The following is a 21,194-nucleotide window of genomic DNA, read 5'->3' as shown; positions in this document are numbered from 1 at the left end:
ACTACGCGTTAGGACTTAGTAAAGTTATTTAATGAGCTTTTAAATCCATAGTTTTTATGGTACCTACCGCCTGTGTTTTATTACGGCAATACAGATTATGTACTAATTAATTAGTCTGCTTTCACTATTGACCTATTACATAAATACTTTTTTTGAACAAAATTGCAATTTTTTTTATACTTTATTGTATACACTAATAATACAAAAATACGACACGTGGAAACAAATATACAAAGGCTAGCTTATTTTTGCAAGAGTTCTCTTCCAGCAAGCCCAGAGTGGTCAGGAGCGGGTAGAGAGAGAGATACAATACTGTGACAATTTACAAAAAGAACTAAACAAATTTAAATTTATACATAGACAATTTTATTATAATTAATTGTATATACACAGGGGCAGAAGTCTAAATATCTGTTTCTTAAAAATATTGATACAGGCTAAATCACTTTCTTTTTATTTGTCATATACTTTTTTTTATACAACTTAGAATGGCAAACAAACTGACGGCCCACCTGATGGAAAGTGGTAACCGTCGCCTATAGACATGAGCAGTACCATGTATTAAACAGAAATTATGCATTAAAATTACTTAGTAAAATTATGCATTATTATCGGCCAAATGAGGTCAGGTCTTGCAAAGAACTCGTCATTCATATTCTTCTGGAACATAAACGTCAAATGTGACGTTTATGTAATCTGCGATTTACCTCGTCCTCCATTTTTTATAGTCTTGATACGGTACCTTTTTACTACGTGATTCCTGAACTATATATTGACACCAATTTACAGCTTATACTCTTAACTAGTTTTTTAATGTTAAGCACATTTTTTTTTAAAGTTTACGTTACCATGTTACAGGTGGCAAATGAGTGTTCAATGCACGATGAATGCGTCAGACAAACATCGCTATCTGCCCCTTTTACAGAGCGACATTATCATATTGCACAGACTGATTGATGTCAAAGGTCGTTTCGTCCCCGTAATGTATGCTTGTATCTGTTTGCCAATATTTCCTTTATCAGTGAACGAATACCGATACTGTCTCGCATTTCGGTAAAGAAATGAATAATTTTATTTGAATTTCACTGTCATTTTTGGGTAACTGTTCAAATAGTATTTATTTGAACGGTTGAGGGGATTTTTTCGTAAAAAGAGCCTACACATTTATTTATAAGAGTGAGGAAATTCAATGTCAATAAAAAGAATTACAATGTTTATTATTTATTTATTGAGACACGTATTAAATATTATTTAAATAGACATAAAAAAAAATAAACATTTACATAAAATTAATGCTCATATACGTATGCTTGATTCATATGCATTTTTGAATTTGTAATATAACTATTAAAAAAAATTGTAATAGAAAACTAAAGCTACAGTAATATTCATGATACTAATTAATATTTTAGTTGCTTAAAGAAAATGTTAAAGCTCTCGGGTCGCGTAATAAACTATAACAAAAGCTATTTATGTAACAATATGCAAATGTATTCCTAATTGCTTGTACTTGTGAAAATTAAATAATTTTCAAGTCTGCACCCATCCGGACAGTCTGGATGGTATTGTATAAAATTATGAGAAGTTATTTTTAAGCAACTTCCGAATGTTTCTCAATATTGCCAGTTTTTTATGACTTTATTATATAATTACATTGCCAATTTTGGATCATTTATGTGCAATTGATAAAATTTACTTCGGTGTTGGTTCTATACTTATTTTGTGTTTTTTTTACAACATTGGGGGGCAAATGCGTACGCGGGTTACCTCATTGTATGTGATAACCGCCGCCCATGAGCACCCGTAATACCGAAGCTACTGTTATAAAGAAATATCTTATTATAAACACAAATTCTATATTCTAATTTTAAAAATTTCAATGTTCATCCGTGTGTTTTGTCATGATTAAGATCGGAAATTTCTCACAATTTACTATTCAACCGACTTCAAAAATGAGAATAGTTCTCAATTCGATTGTATCTTTTTATATTTATTATCTCATAATGCCTTCATTTATGAATCTATTTAGTCTTTTTTTATCTAAAAAAATAAAAAAGTCTAAATCGTATTGGTTTTATATTGATGCCATAGAATTTTATCAAAATCGGCTCAGTAGTTTAGCTTTTAAATCTAAATAACTGATTTTACCACTATTGAAGTTGGTGATGTTTTTTTTTAGTGGAACAAAATGTTAAATTTATACTTCATAACACTAAGTACAAGATCATGTTTTTTTTTTATAACAAAGGGGGCAAACGAGCATGCGACTCACCTGATGGTAAGTGACCACCGCCACTCATGATCGCCTGCTACACCAGAGGCATCGCAGGTGTGCTGCCGGCCTTTAAAAAAGGAATATGCTCTTTTCTTGAAGGTTGTTGAATGTTAAAGAAGTGTCTGAAACTTCGGTTTACGTCATGTCCATTTTTAATTAATGTCCTAATCTATATGTAATCATATTATAATTAAATGTGTAAAGAAACGTCCGGGCAATCTAGGCGGCGTGATGGTTTCAGTATCTTGTTATTTCGCAGTTTAATTTAAATATGTAAATTTTATTAGGCATAATACAGGCTGAGGACTCTTGAATTGCAAATGAATGTGACATTACGTTTTATAGGCTGGTAGCCAATTCGCCGGGTCGTTTTCTTGGAGCTGGCGGCAAATTTTCACTTAGGATTGTCCTCAATTTTAGTGGTGTTTTATTAGATACACATTTAACCAAAGTGATGAGATGTTTACCTTGACATTTCAATAAAATGTTTCCCTGGTCTTCATTAGATCGGTAAAAAAATTTGAGCAAAAAAAAAACTTTTGATTTGATACAAAAGTGATTAATAATTATTAAATGATTATTACCAAAAGGAGTTTGTACCAAAGCAAACGACTTTGTTCAAAAGTTATTTGCTTGGATGCCTCTGTCCTATTCGTGTTTCTACCGTGAAGCAGTTGTGTTCGCATGGCTGTGTTTCGATTTGAAGGGCAGTGGATTTACAGAGTACAGAGGAATAACACCTGAGTCCTCCGAAATAGTGACGCATGGGAGTATCATGGGCGAAACAATATACTCTGTTATGTTCATGATGCTGCTCATGTCTATAGGCGACAGTTACCACTTTCCATCAGGTTGGCCGTCAGCTTGTTTGCCATTCTAAGCAGCATAAAAAAACCTATTGTTATTATTGTAATTTAGTCGTTACTTCACTGAAAATTCTTTAACATTCCTTTATAGTTACAAATAAAGAGGTTATAATAAAAGAAATATTATTACTCGTATATAGAGCAGCAGCAAAGAGGTATCTCCTTATAATTGTAGACATTTTTACGAGTGTGTTACGAGAAATTATAAAAGGGTTTATTTATTCTTTTTATATGTAGGTTAATCTACAATAATAATATTGTAATGGCATGTAAATAATATTCAGTTCGAATCTTTGAAAAATAGTGTAAATTATCTCTCAAAATAATACAAATACAGTGTATCGATAAAATCCTTTAACAATATTAAAAGCTATTTTTCCACTACTAGTTACCGTTTTGTCCGAGTCACTTATACACTATTAATTAACAAAACCTATTCCTTAAAAATAGTATCAGTATTTATTAATAGGGTTTCAGAAATAATCTATTATTTTTTAAATTACCAAAAAAAATAATAATAAAAAAAAGAATAGAACCTCTATCTGTACCAACAGCATTATATAATAATTAGTATATATATATATATATATATATATATATATATATATATATATATATTACTACGTGTACTAGTGTACTAGTGAGATCTTGTTAATCAACTCTAATACTAGTTTTAAGGAATTAATTTCGTAAATTAACAGAGTGTATATTTATTACATTAATATCATAAAAAATATCTTATACAAAATTTATATTAATCCAAACGAGAGTTGATCACATAGGCGTCGTCACGTAGAAAGATTATTATTTCTGTAAGCAAAACTGTATCATCAAAGGACATATTTAAATAAATACGTTTTCGCGTAATAATAACAAATCTTTCCAATAAGTCTTATATTCGAAGTTTCCATGTATATACAAGTACACGGAGATTATGTTTATTTGAATAATACAAAAGAATCAAATAAAATTCTGAACAAATATTCAAAGGGAAGCAATTGTAATATAATAAAAAATACATAGTATAATTTATAAAACAAATACGGGAGATTTCCTCGAACATCAATATTATAGTCCTATTCAGTGTTCACCCTTTATTGCTTGTGATACAACTGTGAAAGTACTTGGCCCAGTTACAATTACATAATAATAAGTGGGCGTTTACAGCTTCTGTTTTGTGAATGTCTATATTATTTCTCACCCCTGTTTCGTAGGAAAATCTTCATGCCAATAATAATAACTGATGTGTCTTTTTAAGAGACGTCCAAAAGGGGGAGGTCTTCAGTTAGTTTGTATTATATATTTTACGCAATTAATAAGGTTAGTATTTTTATGTAGAAATTCTGCATATTGTGAAGAAAAAATATTATGTAGAGAATATTCTGCATTCGAAATTCAAATATTTCTAATCTGAAATATATATAAATTTAAAAAACTAATTTTTAATATATTTTAATAATCATCTAATATTTAATATAATCATCAACTTACCCTACTTATACATAAGCAAATTGCTATATTTATACTCAACAAACTACTCACAAAACACTCCCTTAACGATAAAATAATTTAATATGTACGCGGTGAACTTAGAAAATTATAAATTAAGATTACTTCCAAAAACTCACTGATCAGTACTTCAGAATTCCTAATAGGATTCGATGTTGCCAACATACTTGATTTGACAACATACTCGTAATGTGCCCTCCACGTAGCGTCCCCTGGGTCGAGAGTCATTAACATTCAGTGTAAGGCTAAGAACACATTAGAAACGAATAAGCTCACTCCGTCTTAACAATTATCCCCCAGTATAAAGTTAGTTTATAACTGAAATTAGTTTAGAGGTGAGGAATAATAAGTTTACGTGACTTTCGCTGTAAATAGGTATTATGACTAATTATATGTTTATGTTTTATATAAGATTAGTGTTAGTGTATTACAAGTTTTGTAATCTATATATCTCTGCTAATAATTTGATTTACATGTGAAAGATTAAAAATACTTTTTATACGAATTAGAATGCATTGAATTTAGACACATTGGATTATTTTAATGAAATATTGTAAGTCCTTAGAAATATCATAAACTATACCAGCTTTTGGAATATTTATAATCGTAACTAAATGCCTATAACTTTAGTTGGCCATAAATTTATCAGCTCAGATACAGTGGCCAATGTATGGTAGCGTTATTATTATTATTTTATTATATCAGCTATTAACTGTCTACTGCTGGACATAGGCCTTCCCTATAAGGAGGGTATTGCCAATAGTTGCCATGCTTGGCAGGTAAGTTAACAACCGCAATTAGACTTTGGTGATATTTTAAAAGGGACGCGGCTGGACACTGGACACTCACGAGACAGAAAGGGGTGGCCCATTCTATGCCGATGGTCCCAGCTAATAATGGGCCATAAAGTGACACACATTATTAATATTATAAACGTGAAAGTTTGAATTAATGGAAAAATACAGACATATATTAAAAGACAAAATTTCTAAAACACTTGTTTTTTAAATTTTGTCTCAGGAAAATTCCGGGGTACTTATCTCGGAATTTCACTGTAATTTCATTTTAAATATTATCGTACAATTAACTTTTTGTAAATATATATAAAAGGTACTTATTAATAATTTAGGCAAAATTGATCTTGTTGCCAAATTCGTATCCCAATTATGAGGGTCGTCTCATTTTATATCACTTTGAAATCTGTAACATAAAATGAACGTTAGACAAGTATATAAAACATAAAAGAGAATCCTTTGAAGTATTTAATACTTTATTCGTAAATATTTTAACCATAACATTTCCTGATTGGATAGTCCCTAAAATACATTTATTAGAAAAAATATTACATAATTATTTACTTACACCAAAAAAGAAAATCAAAATATTATTAAAAAAATAAATATGTATATATACTAGTTTTTTATGAAATTTAGAATGGAGCTTAGAACTTGTGACTATTAATTAATATCGAATGTAAAAAATGTATCAACTTTTAGCCAGCCAAACTTAAATTGGCTGACACATTTTTTTTTTAATAAAAAAAAATTCACTGTTTTCAACTGAGCTAGTAATCAGATTTAAAATTTTCAGATTTTTAAATTTAAACTATTATTCGGGTACTATCGGGTATATTAGAGTACTATTTTTCGGATATGAATCTACGTATTGCTTACAAATTAATATACATGTGTCTAAATGACGGCTATTTTAGATTATTTGAAAACGAAAACATGTTTTATTCAGATATAAATTCAAGTATCCAGTAAAGATAAGCATCATGCCGAATCATTATGAACTGTTTATCTAGTTCTTTCAAATATATATTATGATGATATATTAATAATTTTGTATTATGGCAACTCCATTATATTGAGTGGCGATGCCGTACGGGCAAACGCAGTGTAGGACGACACCTCACTAGATGGAGTGACGACCTTAAATATATTGCAGGGAGTCAACGGATGCAGATGGCTCAGGACCGTTTTTTATAATTTGTTGTTACTTAAGTTGTATTTTATTTCAAGTGAACGGTGTTTTGGCAAAATATTTGTATGGAAACACTCCTATACACAAACACACACTATATAATTTCATGTTTTTATAAATATATATATATATATATATATATATATATATATATATATATATATATATATATATATATATATATATACGTATGTATGTATGTTTGTATGTATATATATTATTTTGACATGGCTGGCATATTATTTTGCTTTTCTTTTTTTAAAATAATTTTTGAACGAATAGAAAAAATAAATAGATACACAGAACAAAGCTAATATCGCTTTGTTAATAGCAATGCTATCTTTAATTTTTAGTCATAAAAAGGACTTATTCGCATAAAAGCAACGTGTAAAAAGCGTAGAAAATTTTAGATTTTATTAACAGCACTGCGAACTATAAAATAAGATATTTTCAAGGGCCACTCAACGTGTGGCCACTTTGAGTGTCGTGAAATGGCTTCTACGGACAGAAATAACTATTCCCCGTAAATATTCTGAATGAAAACATAATAATTATGTAGTTTGTTTGCATTATATTTTCAACCGACTTCAAAAAGAAGGAGGTTCTCAACTCCCTTTAATTTTTTTTTAAGTTTGTTACCTCATAACTAAACTGATTAAACGTAAACTATTATACTGATATATCGTAAACTGATTTGGAAAATTCAACACTTGGGGGGTATCATGGGCGAAACAGTATACTTTGTTATGTCCATGGTACTGCTCATGTCAATAGGCGACGGTTACCACTTTCCATCAGGTGGGCCGGCAACTTGTTTGCCATTATATGTTGCATAATTTTTTTTTATCTGAAATGATATACTTATAAATTAGTCCCATAGAAATATTATCTAAATTGGTTTAGTAGTTTAGTTTTTTTTTCTAAATCAAAATTACTGGATTTGCCTAATCTTATATTATTGTAATATTTCTAAAAGATTTATATCGTTGTATAAGAACTTAAATTAACTATTTTCATTTAGTACATTTAGATTTAAAATATTCGACGTAGAAGGTACAATTTTAAGATGATGGCGCAATGTGTTAAACCATTACACTATGAAAAATTTAAAATTATTGTGGTTGAAACGTATTTATTATAGTAAGTAACATTGACAATGAAGAAACTAAAGAAATATCCATCTAGTAGTGATATACAGTTCATATTCGCTATAAATTTGGTCGACGGTCTAAAAATTGAAGGCACCAAGGTACTCTTAGCCAATTTTTTTGGATCCACGATATCAAAGAATGCTTTTCAATAAAGTAATGAATAAGTTTATAATATTAATAATGACGTAATGCCAAAAATTTTAATATTCAAACTAATACTAACATGAATACAAATGTTCGTACTGTACAATAATCAAAACCGCAGGCAATTATCAGACGGTGAAGTAAGCTTGCTGCATTACCATTGTCATGATATCATATTAATTTATAAGTTTCAAAACATATATTTTTTTTTTATTCGAAACACACACTTTCTGTAACGTTAATAATTCCCTTCTAATTAAATAGTATAATCTGCGTTACACATAATAAATACAATGAATAGAAATCTTATTGATAAACGTCGATCAATCAATAATAATTCCGCCTGTCCTAACTAGAATAACATATACGCAATTCATTAGCGAATCTATACTTTTTATACTCCATCACCAATTACTTAGAAGCTGTGTAACATATGTGACCATACCACAAAAAAACCTATTATATGTAATGAATGGACACGAGGGGTGCATAGAAAATGGAAACACTTATTATTTTATCGCCTCATGATGGATGATGATTATTTATAATGGCGTGATAACGTTGGGTATATTGCTATTATTACGCGAGTAGATGTTACATGAATTTTTATGTCTGCTGTATTTGCTGATGTATATGGAGGAATTTGAGAGGCAGAGAATAATAAAATACCTACCCCGAAATTAAGGAAACAACACACCATCGAAGCGCCTCTGTTTTCCAAAAAAACATTAATCTAATAACAACACTTTTTAATTTTTTATAATAAATATAGGGATTACAAAACTGTCAAATTTATCTATAGATGGATGTATGTAATTCTTTAATGAAAAAAACTACTATACGTTATGTAATTTATAACATATAAACATTAAGTAATTTATATACTAATTTACGAGAATGAAGCCGCGGAATACAGCTAATAGAATCATATATAAAAAGAATAATGAGTTTGAAAGTATATAGGATATTAGTGACGAGAAAACTGAAAAAGATAGGTAAACAGTGTGAAAGGGGATGTGAGAGTTTGGGTGTAACGAGCGACCTGACCTATTCAAAATTGAAACGAACATGCTGTGTCGGACCCTAATAATGGAGAAAGGCTAAAAGTACGACAATAATAACCATTACTATCATAAATACAGGTTAAATATAAAAAATAATACTAAATTATTCATAAAGTGTACAAGATATTTATTGTTTTTTTAATATTGGGTTAACAGTTACGTTACAAGTGAAGTGAAAAATAATTACTTTTATCTAAAAAAGAAACCTATTAAATAACAAATCAACAAACGCCTCTAGCCAAAGACTACTAAATAAAATAAATAACTCTGTTTAATGGGCATTGCTATTAAGATAGCTACGCTTATACGAGTGCATTATACATTTATTGAGCATACTTATAACAAAACAAATATTAATTGAAATAGAATAATTGAGCATAGATGAGTTAGAGATTATAAAACTTTCTCTTAATATTAAAAAGAAGTCAATACTTTCATAACCTGATAAATAGGCATATATTACATTTGACAGTAGACCCAAATCTAGAAGTATCATTCTTTCCATAAAATTATAATTTTTATTTGATAGCTTAACTAAAGTGCTACAGACTTCTAATATTAGAGAATTTTGACTTAAAATTCTTATAAATTTGGATTATACGGTTTTTTAACTTATTGATTCCTCTGTAATATCAAAAGTAAATTCAATTTTCGGCATAGAAATTAAGGCAGAATGAAATCTTAATATTACCAAAATCTGTTTCAAATTAGTTTTATTTTAAGAATCCTAGTGATAAAGACATATTTTGTCTACAGTAATCACTATGAATATTATTAAAAAATTTAAGTCAATCAAGTTACATCTTTACGTAATTTTAAAACTACATTGTTCACATTTATATTAATTGTATAATCATTGCATCAAAGCATTGTTGATCGACACCATATGCTTATCATTAAGGGTCATTTGTTTGATTACCATTGCACCTTTGTAGTGTAACAGTACCGGAAACCAAGGTAAGTATACCTTTATAAAATATTATTAAATATCCTACTAAAATTATAAATGTGAAACTTCAAAATGTTTATGCCTAAAAATAAGAACTAAAGCATGGAAGAAACAGTAATATAAAACAGTAACTGAACTCTCTTTTTGCTTTAAAAATGTGAAAGTTTTGAAGAACTTCGAATGGTTAGAGAACAAAGTTTAGACCAGAATCTTTTATATTATAAATGTAAAAAATATAAATATATTTAGATGATTGCTTAAATTACAGAATAATTGTGAATAAAATTTAATCTAAAATTAATAAATAAGATAATATATATTAAAGTCATTGTGTTTACATAATTAATAATTTATTACCCCTAAAAATATTAATATAAAAATAAGTAAGAAACAATTTACATTAATTTTACACATGAACAAAATTTAGGCTATGAACATACCTCTCTATATCTACTCCAATTAACACCATTATATTTACTAAGCTACTAAATTTAACATCTTAACTTCGTATCTCAATTTAAATGTCCGGCTAACTATTCCGTGAACATCAATAACAAACTTAATTAATCCGACAAACGGCAGAAGGTTCGCACCTCACTATATTGAATTTGAAACTGCACGGCAATATGTATGAAAATCCAATTCCATTTTTATCTATTGAGAACCTTAAACCTTGATATGCTTTCTTTATCTTAATAACAGTGCAAAAATAATAAGTAAAAATATAGAAGTTTTACAGTTATGATCATCTATTATTTTTTTATTATATTTTGAGTAATTTATAAATAATCAAAAACTTACTAACTTCGAAATAATACGTGTATTGGTTATCTAAATATATGTAATTAATAAAAAAAATATATGAAATAATAATATATTGATGTATTTCAAATTTATGTTAATAACATATCAATACAGAACTAAAGAAACAAATTTAAAATTACAACTTCTACTATTCAAACCAAAAAATTCTTACAGAAATGAAGTTAATAGCAGGAATTATGAAAAAGAAATTTTTTTCTATTATTTAATTGATGACCTAAACCCTGTGCCGTATTAAATTAGTATTAAAAACGTGTTATAAATTTCATTGCAATTATGTTGGCATTAGGAAACGTCGCGTGATTTTACACCCTCATAATGTATTCGAACTGTATAACGGAGGGGAACACAGATAGGGGACGAAAAATGTGCTGATATCATGTGAAGTATGAAGGGACGCTATCGTTTTTTGTTGTTGTAACTTTCAAATATTGTTTAATTTATAACATTTCCATTAGTTACGAAGTACGTTATCGGATTTATTAAGTGATTCTAAAAAGAGAAAACTCTTTTTGTAAACGATATTGTTTATTCCCATGTACACCATACCGGTTTTCAAAAATATTATATCATTATATTAAATTTGTTGCGATTGATTAAATTTATTTACTAAATTAAATTTGTTCATGAAAAAGAGCTTAGTAGTTTACTGTGATGATTCAACAAATCGAAGTTTCATTATATTTGATATGAAACTAGCATACATTGCATATGATTGCATTTCAACCAACTTCACAAATAAAAAGGTTCTTTAGTCGATTTTATTCTTTATATTTGTAACCTCATAACTCCCGTCAGTTGTAAACGGATTTGGAAAATTCTTTTTTTATATGAAAAGCCGATATGGCCGAGTAGTCCCGGTATAGAATAGGCCACCCCTTTCTTTCCCGTGGGTGTCGTAAGAGGTGATTAAGGGAGAGCAAGGAATGGACAGCAGCGTCCCTTTAAAAAACATCTCTAAAGCCTAACTGCGGTTGCCAATCCATTTGTCAAGCATGGTAACTATTGCATGGTAGTTAAAGAGAGAAATTTTATCAAAATCGGTTAAGTAATTTTATTTTTTAGATGCAAATATGATTTTGCTACAATCGAAATTGATTTATTGTGTGAAACACAATTTAATTATTATAAATTAGAAAATGCTAAACATGGTTATGACCCTTCTGATATAAAATGATATCCATCATTAAAAGACATGAACAACGTTATTGTTTACCTCCAACTAATTCTTTAATAATACATATTTACCTATAAAAACAAATAAGGAATACCATATAGGCAATATACGAGTATTTTGTATTTTTTTTCTAAAAACAACAATTATTGCTTCTCCTCAGATGAGTTTCAGTGTAGTAATCATAGAAAAAAATAACATATACGTATTATGTTAGTATAAATTATTCTTTTGCCGATGTCCATACTCAATGATTTATAAAAACGAATATCATTAAGCTCGTTCAGGTAGTCTAAAAACGAAATCAATTATACCTGACCAAATCAGTAAATCTAGTATTACGTTCTTCATAAAGGCAACAGTCGACAAAAAGTATTTAGGTACGTCATTTGGGTTTCCAATCAATAACATATTCAGTAACGATAAAAAATTAAAATTGATAACATGCCTGACAAAGGATTTGGATTCTTTGAATTTAGCGTGCTCCCCGATTTGGTATGATGTCAGTATATAAACATACCAAGCAAGCGTATTGATTAATGTTTTAAGTTGGTAACCAACTAATTAAATAACTATCAGTAACTGTTACCTTAACATAAGTTTTGCTCTGGCATTAAAGAGCAACCCCTATCATGATTAAATTATTATGGATACAATACAAAACTAAACTTTATAGATTTCAAAATTATTATCAGAATCGGTTCAGAATCCGTATAAGACATCATCTATTAATAATTAGTCAGAAGTTAATCGCACTATAAATACCATAATCAAAGATCGCGGTTTTCGATAATTCGTGCTACCTAAAACTGGGCATAACCTCTTTTATAGTTGAAATACGTCCATTTAATTTGTCAAAAATACCTACTAAATTGTATACACTGTATCATTTATTATATAAACCTAGGAGATTCTATCGCACATTTCACCCCCGTCTAATAAACACCGTAGTTAGTGGTATGATTTATGGTAAAAGTGTAGTAAACTCAAATTTTATTGATAACATTATGCTGTTGTTATTCTATATGTGATAAGAAAGAAACATTTCATGGCATATTCGCAGGAAAAACAACACATCCTCAACATATTATTACGGCAATCTGCCGTTGTACTACCATGAAATGTTTATCAAAAAAACCAAACAAGCGGCGCGATCCAACAAAAGCCCATTACGCATTTCTCTCAAATATACTGAGATTGCGACAAGGACGCGAGATTGGCTTACAGCGGCATACACAATAGAGACGAGATTCCAAGACTAGCAAGAAAGATAGGCAATGACGGGCAGTAGTGGGCAATCCGGGGCATAACAAATTATAGCCACCGCCGGACGGTCAACGGGCGCTTTACGAGCGGCTTCCCAGCGCTGATGATGATTTAGATGCAAGGAATATCGGGCGGAAGCGCAGCGATAAAACCGCGGGATCGGGACGTTGCTATGACAACGGGAGGGTACAGACGCCCTTGCGACAGTTGCGACACTAGTTCACGGACACTTATCGTTATCGTAATAAATTGGTCTGGAATCTGCACTTTAAGGGGATCCACAACAAAAATCTACAATTGGAATTTTGTTATTTCACATCGTACTGATTTTGTCATACGAACGTTTTATTTGTGTAGATTCGTTTTACTGAAAATAGTTTGATTTTTGCAAACGAAATTTGAACTGTTACTATTTTACATTTTAAATACTTTAACGTTTGATCTATAGGTATTTCCTATTCTGTAAAAATGCTATTTCATCGTTGGATAATTTATTTATTTTTACTTTATTGTACACAAAGATTACATTGTTATAATTTATTTTATATCAAAATGTACAACAGGCAAACTAAACTCTGTAATAAAAAAAAATATAATGTTTAAATATATTTACGATTGTAATCCAATATAAGGTACTTTAGAATAAGATGTATGCAACAAACTTGATTGTTAATACCTAATATTTAAACTATCACAATATTACCACTATTTACGAGTATTAGATACCGAACATAGGCATTTCATATTCACATTAAGCATATGTAAATAAGGTCACATTTTATGGGGCGGAAATAATTTATAGTAGGGTGTAGTAATTCATTTTTCATGCAAATATGATCAGTGTGCAATTTATTCTTTTGATGAAATCAATACTAGGAAAAAGCATATTTATGTCGTAGATGTAATTTTTCTGAGATCAATTAATCCAAAGTGCAAAACTATTTTTTATGCAACTTAGAATAGCAAACAAGCTGACGGCTGAAAAGTAACCGTCGCCTATAGACATGAGCAGTACTATGGACATAACAGAGTATACTTTTTCACCCATAATATCCTCCATGCGTTGCCATTCCAGAGGACTCAGGCGTTATTCCTCTGTATCTTGTAAAATCACTGCCATATCCTACCCTTCACACCGAACACAGAGCCATGCAAACACAACTGCTTCGCAATTGTGTTTGCATGGCTCTGTGACATCTTACAATACTTGTCGAGCTTCATACCCAGGGGTATTCCAAATAATATTGATTATTGCTTATCTTAGACAAGAACAACACTATCGTACTCAAAAAACAAACATGGCGTGAAATCTCTAAAACTAATTTATAATACAGTGTCTGATGATGATATATCGACGTCGGTTGCTGTGTTGATCGCCACTTACCCTACCCTTATCATAGAGCATGTAATTTCGAATTAATTGCCCTCGGCCTCAACACTGCGCTCCGTTCCGCGGCCTTTATTAAAAGTATAATATTTCTAATACAATATTAGCGACACAATAATGTATTAATACTGTTGTGTGTGTACAGTATCAAAGTAAATTTGTTTTATTACTTGTATAGATAAATCTCTTTGCAAATGAGATTACGCTGGTACCTCACTAATTGCGAAATAACCAATGTTGTTACATTCTTGAAGCTATAAGATATAGGTATAATCTCTTTCAACAGTTGTATTTTTATTTGCAGGTTCTAATTGGCAATGAGAGGATGAGCCATGGAATCACGAAGCGCGCCGCCAAGCCCCGACGAGCCGGGGGAGGCGGTGTACGACTCTCGTTGCGGACGTTATCCGACTCCTTCACTGCAAAGAACTTTTGCAAGTTGTCGAGAAACGACGCGACCTCGACCACATCATCGCCACGTTGCTTCAGAACCAGCACGGCCAGACGACCGTGTTCTTACTACTGCCGAGGTTCACGACTACCCTTCATCCGAATCAGGTATCGCAGCCGACTGCCCACATCCACATACCAGCAACGCTGACGATAGTCCTTCTTATGACAGATCTGACTATGAAGGTAATTCTAGTTATAGTCTGAGACGTACATCAGATTACCATCATACTATTGATTGTAAGCATCGACCTGTGGACTATAATCGTAGTCATACACCAGATTATAATCATGGACACGGATCAGATTGTGATCGACCCTATCCAAGATCTCAAACTTCCCGCCGACCCCACAGAAAACATAGACGAGACGAAGATGACGGAGCACAATCGCTTGATGAAAGATGTGCTCGAGACTTGGATGAAATTTTACCGGCTAGACTCGCTGCTGTCAATTTATCCAGAGAACCACCCCCACAGACATGGAATCGAAGCAATATCGCAGCGACTATGGAAAGATTTGAACCTGTTGATTATTCGTACGCCTATTATGATCATCATTTATCAATGCCATCTTCGTCAAGAAAAACGAACCGCCAACGAGGACGCGGTGGTATCCCTAAAGATCGATCTGCTCGTCACAATTACGTTACGAGATATGGAACTGAAGAAAATATCTATGAAGAGATTACAGATGGCTCAAGAACTTGTCCAAAACATAGATATGTTCCTAGACAATCATTGGTATCACTTGATAGAAGTGTAGTCGAAGAAGAAGTACGGCGAGTAGAGTCAAGGCATAAACGAATTTTAGGGGAATTAAACCTTAGCGTAGAAGCCATGTTAATGCCAGAATGTGAGTCACCAGATTCTGAACGTGCGGAAGATAGAGATAATATAGAGGAATTACTTCGAGTAGGACCAACTGATGAATTATTATCACCAGCTAGTTGCAATCCTCCTGACCTAGATAGTGGTTTTAGTGGTAGCAGCAGTGGAGCCAGTTATGTGGGTAGTTTACGACGAAAACCGACGGGTTCAGTGCCTCATTTACCTGCCGTAGCATATGGAACACGTGGTGCTGGGGTACGCATACTCGGTGCAGAAGATTGTGGCCTCCGATGTCCTAAAGATATCCCTTCCCCACGCAGTTCAAGTTGCGGTGATGCAAAAACCAGTGGATTTTGGAATAAAAAAGCTTGGAAGAAAATATCAGGCTTTTCGAGCTCAAATAGCATCAACAAAGCTGGACTTACTGGTAAGTTTTATAATATTTATACAACATTTTAGCCCAGCTCATCTCATTTTCACATGGTATTAATTTTTAATGCATGTAAAAGTTTAAAATATTAGCATTATAAGCGCTGCTTCTATAAATAAAATATACATTTACCTCTGCATTTAGCTCAAACAAAACGTAATACATAGAAAAAACATACTTTAAACATTCACTTACTGCCATCACACAACAAACAAAATATATTTTTAGAATAAAATTGCACGACGTATATCAGAACTTCTATTCTCACATAAAATGTGAATGAATCCGGTGGTGTCAAGTCGTGAAAACCGTGAGAGTGTCATCCCTTTTTTATTTCGCTCGCTTTCGTTCGCCCATAGGCGTTTTTCAGATGGACGCGCGCCGGTGGCTCTATGTTCTTGTTTTTGTTTTGGTTTATTTGTTTATTTTGTTAACGGTGCGGCGTTTTGCATTGCAGGTCTGCTCGTTAGGTACACTTTCCGGCGTAAGTCCGGCTCGCAGGGCTCTCAGGGCAAGCGGCGTGCCGAGCCCGTCAAATGCGATGCGTGCCTCTCACAACGATGTTAGCCGCTCTATTTATGGTAAGGGTCCCATACATTAAAATACACTATTTTTGGTTTGAATTCTCAGTCTTATTATATGAGTATATATTTTTTTCCTTTATTATGTTTATTTGGCAAAGGCGCGTCCATAGAAAAGTAACTTCGTGACGTCATTGGGATATCGCAATCCTAGTCTCGTGATTTTTATTTTGGTTCTACAGTCATTAATCACATACTACAACATAACACAAAAGTAAAAATAAAATATTTCTGTTTTAATAAAAAGAAAAAATCTGAAACAACCAAAGAGTCGATAACAAGCGGCGCATCGTGGCTGGGTCAGAAGCGATTAACAAAGTCGATACAAAGTTCCCTCATTAAGGTATTGCAGATATTACTTTTGCAAACTTCGACTAGAGATAAGTTTTGTTCCACAAGAACCGAGACAATAGCATGCGCTACCACTTAATTAAGCCTTCTCGATAGGATACGAGCGGAACTTTGCGATTAGTCGGCTAAGACAAACGTCTGCTTCTATGAAAATATATATTGTTGTTTATTGAAGATGGCTTAAGTTAGAATGTCTTGATTACAGATGAAGCCTGTAGGCCAAGCAGAGCTAAATCCAGAACAACTACTATACCATACAGGTTACTATTATACATCTATATATTACGTGCCACATATACTTACACACAAACTTACACTTGGATCTTTTGGTAAATTTTTACAAATTACACTTTAAAGAACATATTAAATAAAATTCCAGTATCTAAAAATACTATCCTAATATATTACGATTTTCTTTGTTATAGCTACTCCAACGGAAAACTGGTGGTGCCGCTGGATTCCCTAGCACAGAGCTGAGGGGCCGAGTCCCCTTGCCATACCCGCTTCTAACTCTTTTGAGGGGCTTCTCAATTCAAAGGGGCAAAGCTGAATGCAAAAAGTGACTTAATATAAACAGAAACGTTTAATATTAAATTTGTTGCTGAACAGTTTTGTCGAAAACATTCCAAATATCTTAAATTGACACCCAAAAACGTCTCAAAGACAAACGGTGTGCCAACCAGTGTAAAAGACATTCAAAATGTATGATAAAAACTAGGCGTGTATACGGTGAAGTGATAGAAAAGCCTAATTAATTATTTGTATTGTTATGACAAACGTTTCATAGAAACGCAATGATAACGTTGTTGTTACTTATCAATTTTTAGTAGATAATAGGTACATGAAAAGGCTGACGCAGTTGAATCAGATTTTGTACATGACAAACGATGCTGCCATTTTATCTATTTGTAGTAATTCTTTGTGACAATTTTGATATTCAATTATTACTTGTGCTGTAAAAAATAAATAGTTATTTAAAATTCTATATAATTTTATCTGAATGCCTGAAATTAATTTTAAATGTAACTTTGAATATTGTGGTCAAACAATTTAAACATAATTTAACCAAGGCACAAAATAGTAATTCGTAATTATTAAAGAATTTGTAAAATGGTGATAGTAATAAAAATATTATTGTGCCTGAAGCATTACATGTTTTTGTTTCAAAGAAATAATTTACTCGATAAATTTCTACTGCCTGCGGAGAAAAATAAAGTAATTATCATTTACTTATATATTAACTTCTTTTGTATAAATATCCTGTAGTTAATTTATTCAAATACGAAATATATATTATATAGATGGTCCAACCTATTTATTTTTAATACCTATCGAAATGTGTAAAAAAATTTTGTTTTATAAATATAAAATAAAAATGTTATTCGCCGAAGATAATTGTCATTGTTAATAATTGTTAGTATATATATGTGTATATTTTGTAAATATCTAAGAAAAAAACATGGTGCACCTTTTTTAAGTTACAATTATGTACATAGATACGTGTTAATAGTCACTTTCGATTTTACTTTAAGGATATTTTCGCATATTGTAAAACATTATAAAATATATAACTATTTCCAATTGTAAACAAAATTAGTTGATCTTCTGACAAGCTTTTCAAATTATTAAAAAATACAGCTTTAATTATACAGATAGCAACTTGTTCTCCATGGTTATGTTACAAATACTGTTTTATGTTCTGATGAATAAAAAGGATAGAAATTAAAAAATGTAAAATTACAAACAATAATTCGACACAGCAATCGTAGGTACAATGAATAATTATATCGCAGTACTCAGAGTTCTTACATTTTATTTCAATATGAGACTAAATTAACAAAGACATAGTTTAATGTGAAATATGAAATGTATAATCTCGGTTTTTATTATTTTATGTGTAACTTAAGTTGATTAATATCTACTCTTCGTGTTAAAAAAAATGGATAAAACAGAACTCTGGAAGTAAGGATTTTTTAAACTAAGAAATATCTATGTAACTTTTTAAATGTCCACTACCAAATACATAATACTAAAGGGGGTTGGAGTTGTGGCTCCTTAACACAGATTATTATATTAGCTTATTTAGGAGCCCAGTTCTAAAACCACAACTACTGTACCCAGTGAAAATTATAATACTAATGTTAGTATTTGTGAAAATACAGTTATTTTTTTACGAAATAAAATTTTCAAATAGAAGTAGTAATGGCAAAAAACTCGATTATGATGTTATTTTATTATCAGCATCCAATAGTTTAGTTCCACAAAAAAACGGACTCAATCATGGCAAAATCAGTTATTTGGATATTTTTTTTTATTTACAAGGTACACAGGAATCTCAGGAGTACTACTCCTGAGTACTATTCCTGTGTACCTTATCCCAAGCGTTACTACTCCTGAGTCCTCAGGAATAGTAACGCCTAGGAGAATGGTACCGCTCATGTCTATAGGCGACGGTTACCATTTACCATCAGTTGGAAATTCCGCCAGTTTATTTGCCATTCTAAGTTGTATAAAAAAAAATGCGGACAAAGTCGTGAGTAGACACTATAATATACCTACGTTTAATATTGAGTAATTATAATATACTCGTACCTACGTTTTCTGTGTCGATAAACGGACCTACATTTAATTATTTCATATTTTCTTATTATATTTTCAATTTTTATAATTTATGAAAACCGAAAACAATTGTCTTATAATTTGTATAAAATATTTTTTTTGTAATGTATCCACATCTTTCAATATGTACAAATACTTTTCTAATGTCACCAAAAAGTAAATATATTTTAGTTAGTTTCTTTAAATTACTTCTAATATTATGAAAATGCAATATTTTTTATTAGATCACATAAGTGTATTAAAACTAAAATCACAATATAGTTCTGGCAATATCTCCTGTGTTCTCTCATACATTTACTATTACTGATGTTATGGTATACTGAAACAATTTTTTTTTTATATGATATAAATATTGTAGTCTACTTGTAATAATTCAGTCAATTTATATCGTCACTCATCTGCATTTATTACCTTATTATAAGTTACTATGTATTTTTCACTTTATATTTACGCACCTATCGATAAAATTTGATGAAAATACGAGTAAGCATAAATATTACAATAAATTATTTCGTGGTGAACGTTCAAAAATTTCTTTATAGTTGCTAAACTTCATAATACTGCTGTACCTATATTTTTTACTTAAAATAATGTAAATATGATGTACAATTCTTTGAATCAGTCAGTGCGACTATGGTTTGTAACTATTGTTCTAAGCTATTCGACTGATATACAACGTAAATAATCTCAATGTTACACGAAATACATATTTCTTTAATTGTCTGTAATTTAGTGATCGTGTTCAAGTCAAAAGAGATTTTTATTAAATAAATCAAAAAATCATATCTGAATTTTATTTTCGCCTATTGCCTATTGCTCGCTATTTCATAGATTTGAAATAATCGCTGTTTTATGGTTATTAGTTGATAATTATCACTATATCAACCGTCATCTGTCCACTGCTGAACATAAGCCTTCTCCATAGACTGTCATAAGAAACTGAACGTTTCCTATGGCAGTTTGCCAATAGAATGATATTGCCAGTAGTTGCTACGCATGGCAGGCGGAGTGACAACCGTAGTTTGGCTTTTGATGATGTTTTAAGAGGAACGCTGCTACCCATCCCTCGACCATAATAATAATAATATAATAATAATAATAATAATTTATTTCAAAATAATATTATGTTCCCTTAGTTGCCGACACCCACGGTAAAGGAAGAGGAGGCCATTCTATTCCAGGACCACACGACTATTGGTTACATCTTCAATAATTGTAATAACTGTACTGCTAAGTTTGCTTCTACTTATCACCCTATTTCTCTGCTTAATTCTCTGATTACTCAACAGCCAGATATTGATATTTTTATTACAAATTAGATGGATTTTTAAACGTTGTTT

The 21,194-nt window shown here is 31.0% G+C and overlaps 1 protein-coding gene across 4 annotated transcripts in view; it reads left to right on the top strand.

Annotated features, from left to right (window-relative positions):
- Positions 1-20,637, top strand: part of LOC113520651 (uncharacterized) — a 157,995-nt gene extending 137,358 nt beyond the window's left edge. For 2 of the 4 annotated variants that reach the window (XR_003402355.3, XR_004223982.2), the window contains exons 3-6: positions 14,898-16,300; positions 16,761-16,884; positions 17,441-17,495; positions 17,661-20,637. Coding sequence is in view for 2 of the 4 variants with exons in the window: in XM_031910136.2 (XP_031765996.1) it covers positions 14,926-16,300; positions 17,441-17,495; positions 17,661-17,712 (1,482 nt within the window). In the remaining 2 variants the exon portion in view is untranslated. The remainder of the gene's footprint in view (positions 1-14,897; positions 16,301-16,760; positions 16,885-17,440; positions 17,496-17,660) is intronic. The other 2 variants (XM_031910136.2, XM_031910137.2) reach the window with 2 other exon arrangements.
- Positions 20,638-21,194: the final 557 nt, after the last annotated feature.

The sequence above is a fragment of the Galleria mellonella genome, unplaced genomic scaffold (genome assembly GCF_026898425.1).
Source record: "Galleria mellonella isolate WM207_F2 unplaced genomic scaffold, CSIRO_AGI_GalMel_v1 utg36, whole genome shotgun sequence".
NCBI lineage: Eukaryota > Metazoa > Arthropoda > Insecta > Lepidoptera > Pyralidae > Galleria > Galleria mellonella.
This window is presented reverse-complemented; position numbering and strand designations above follow the sequence as displayed.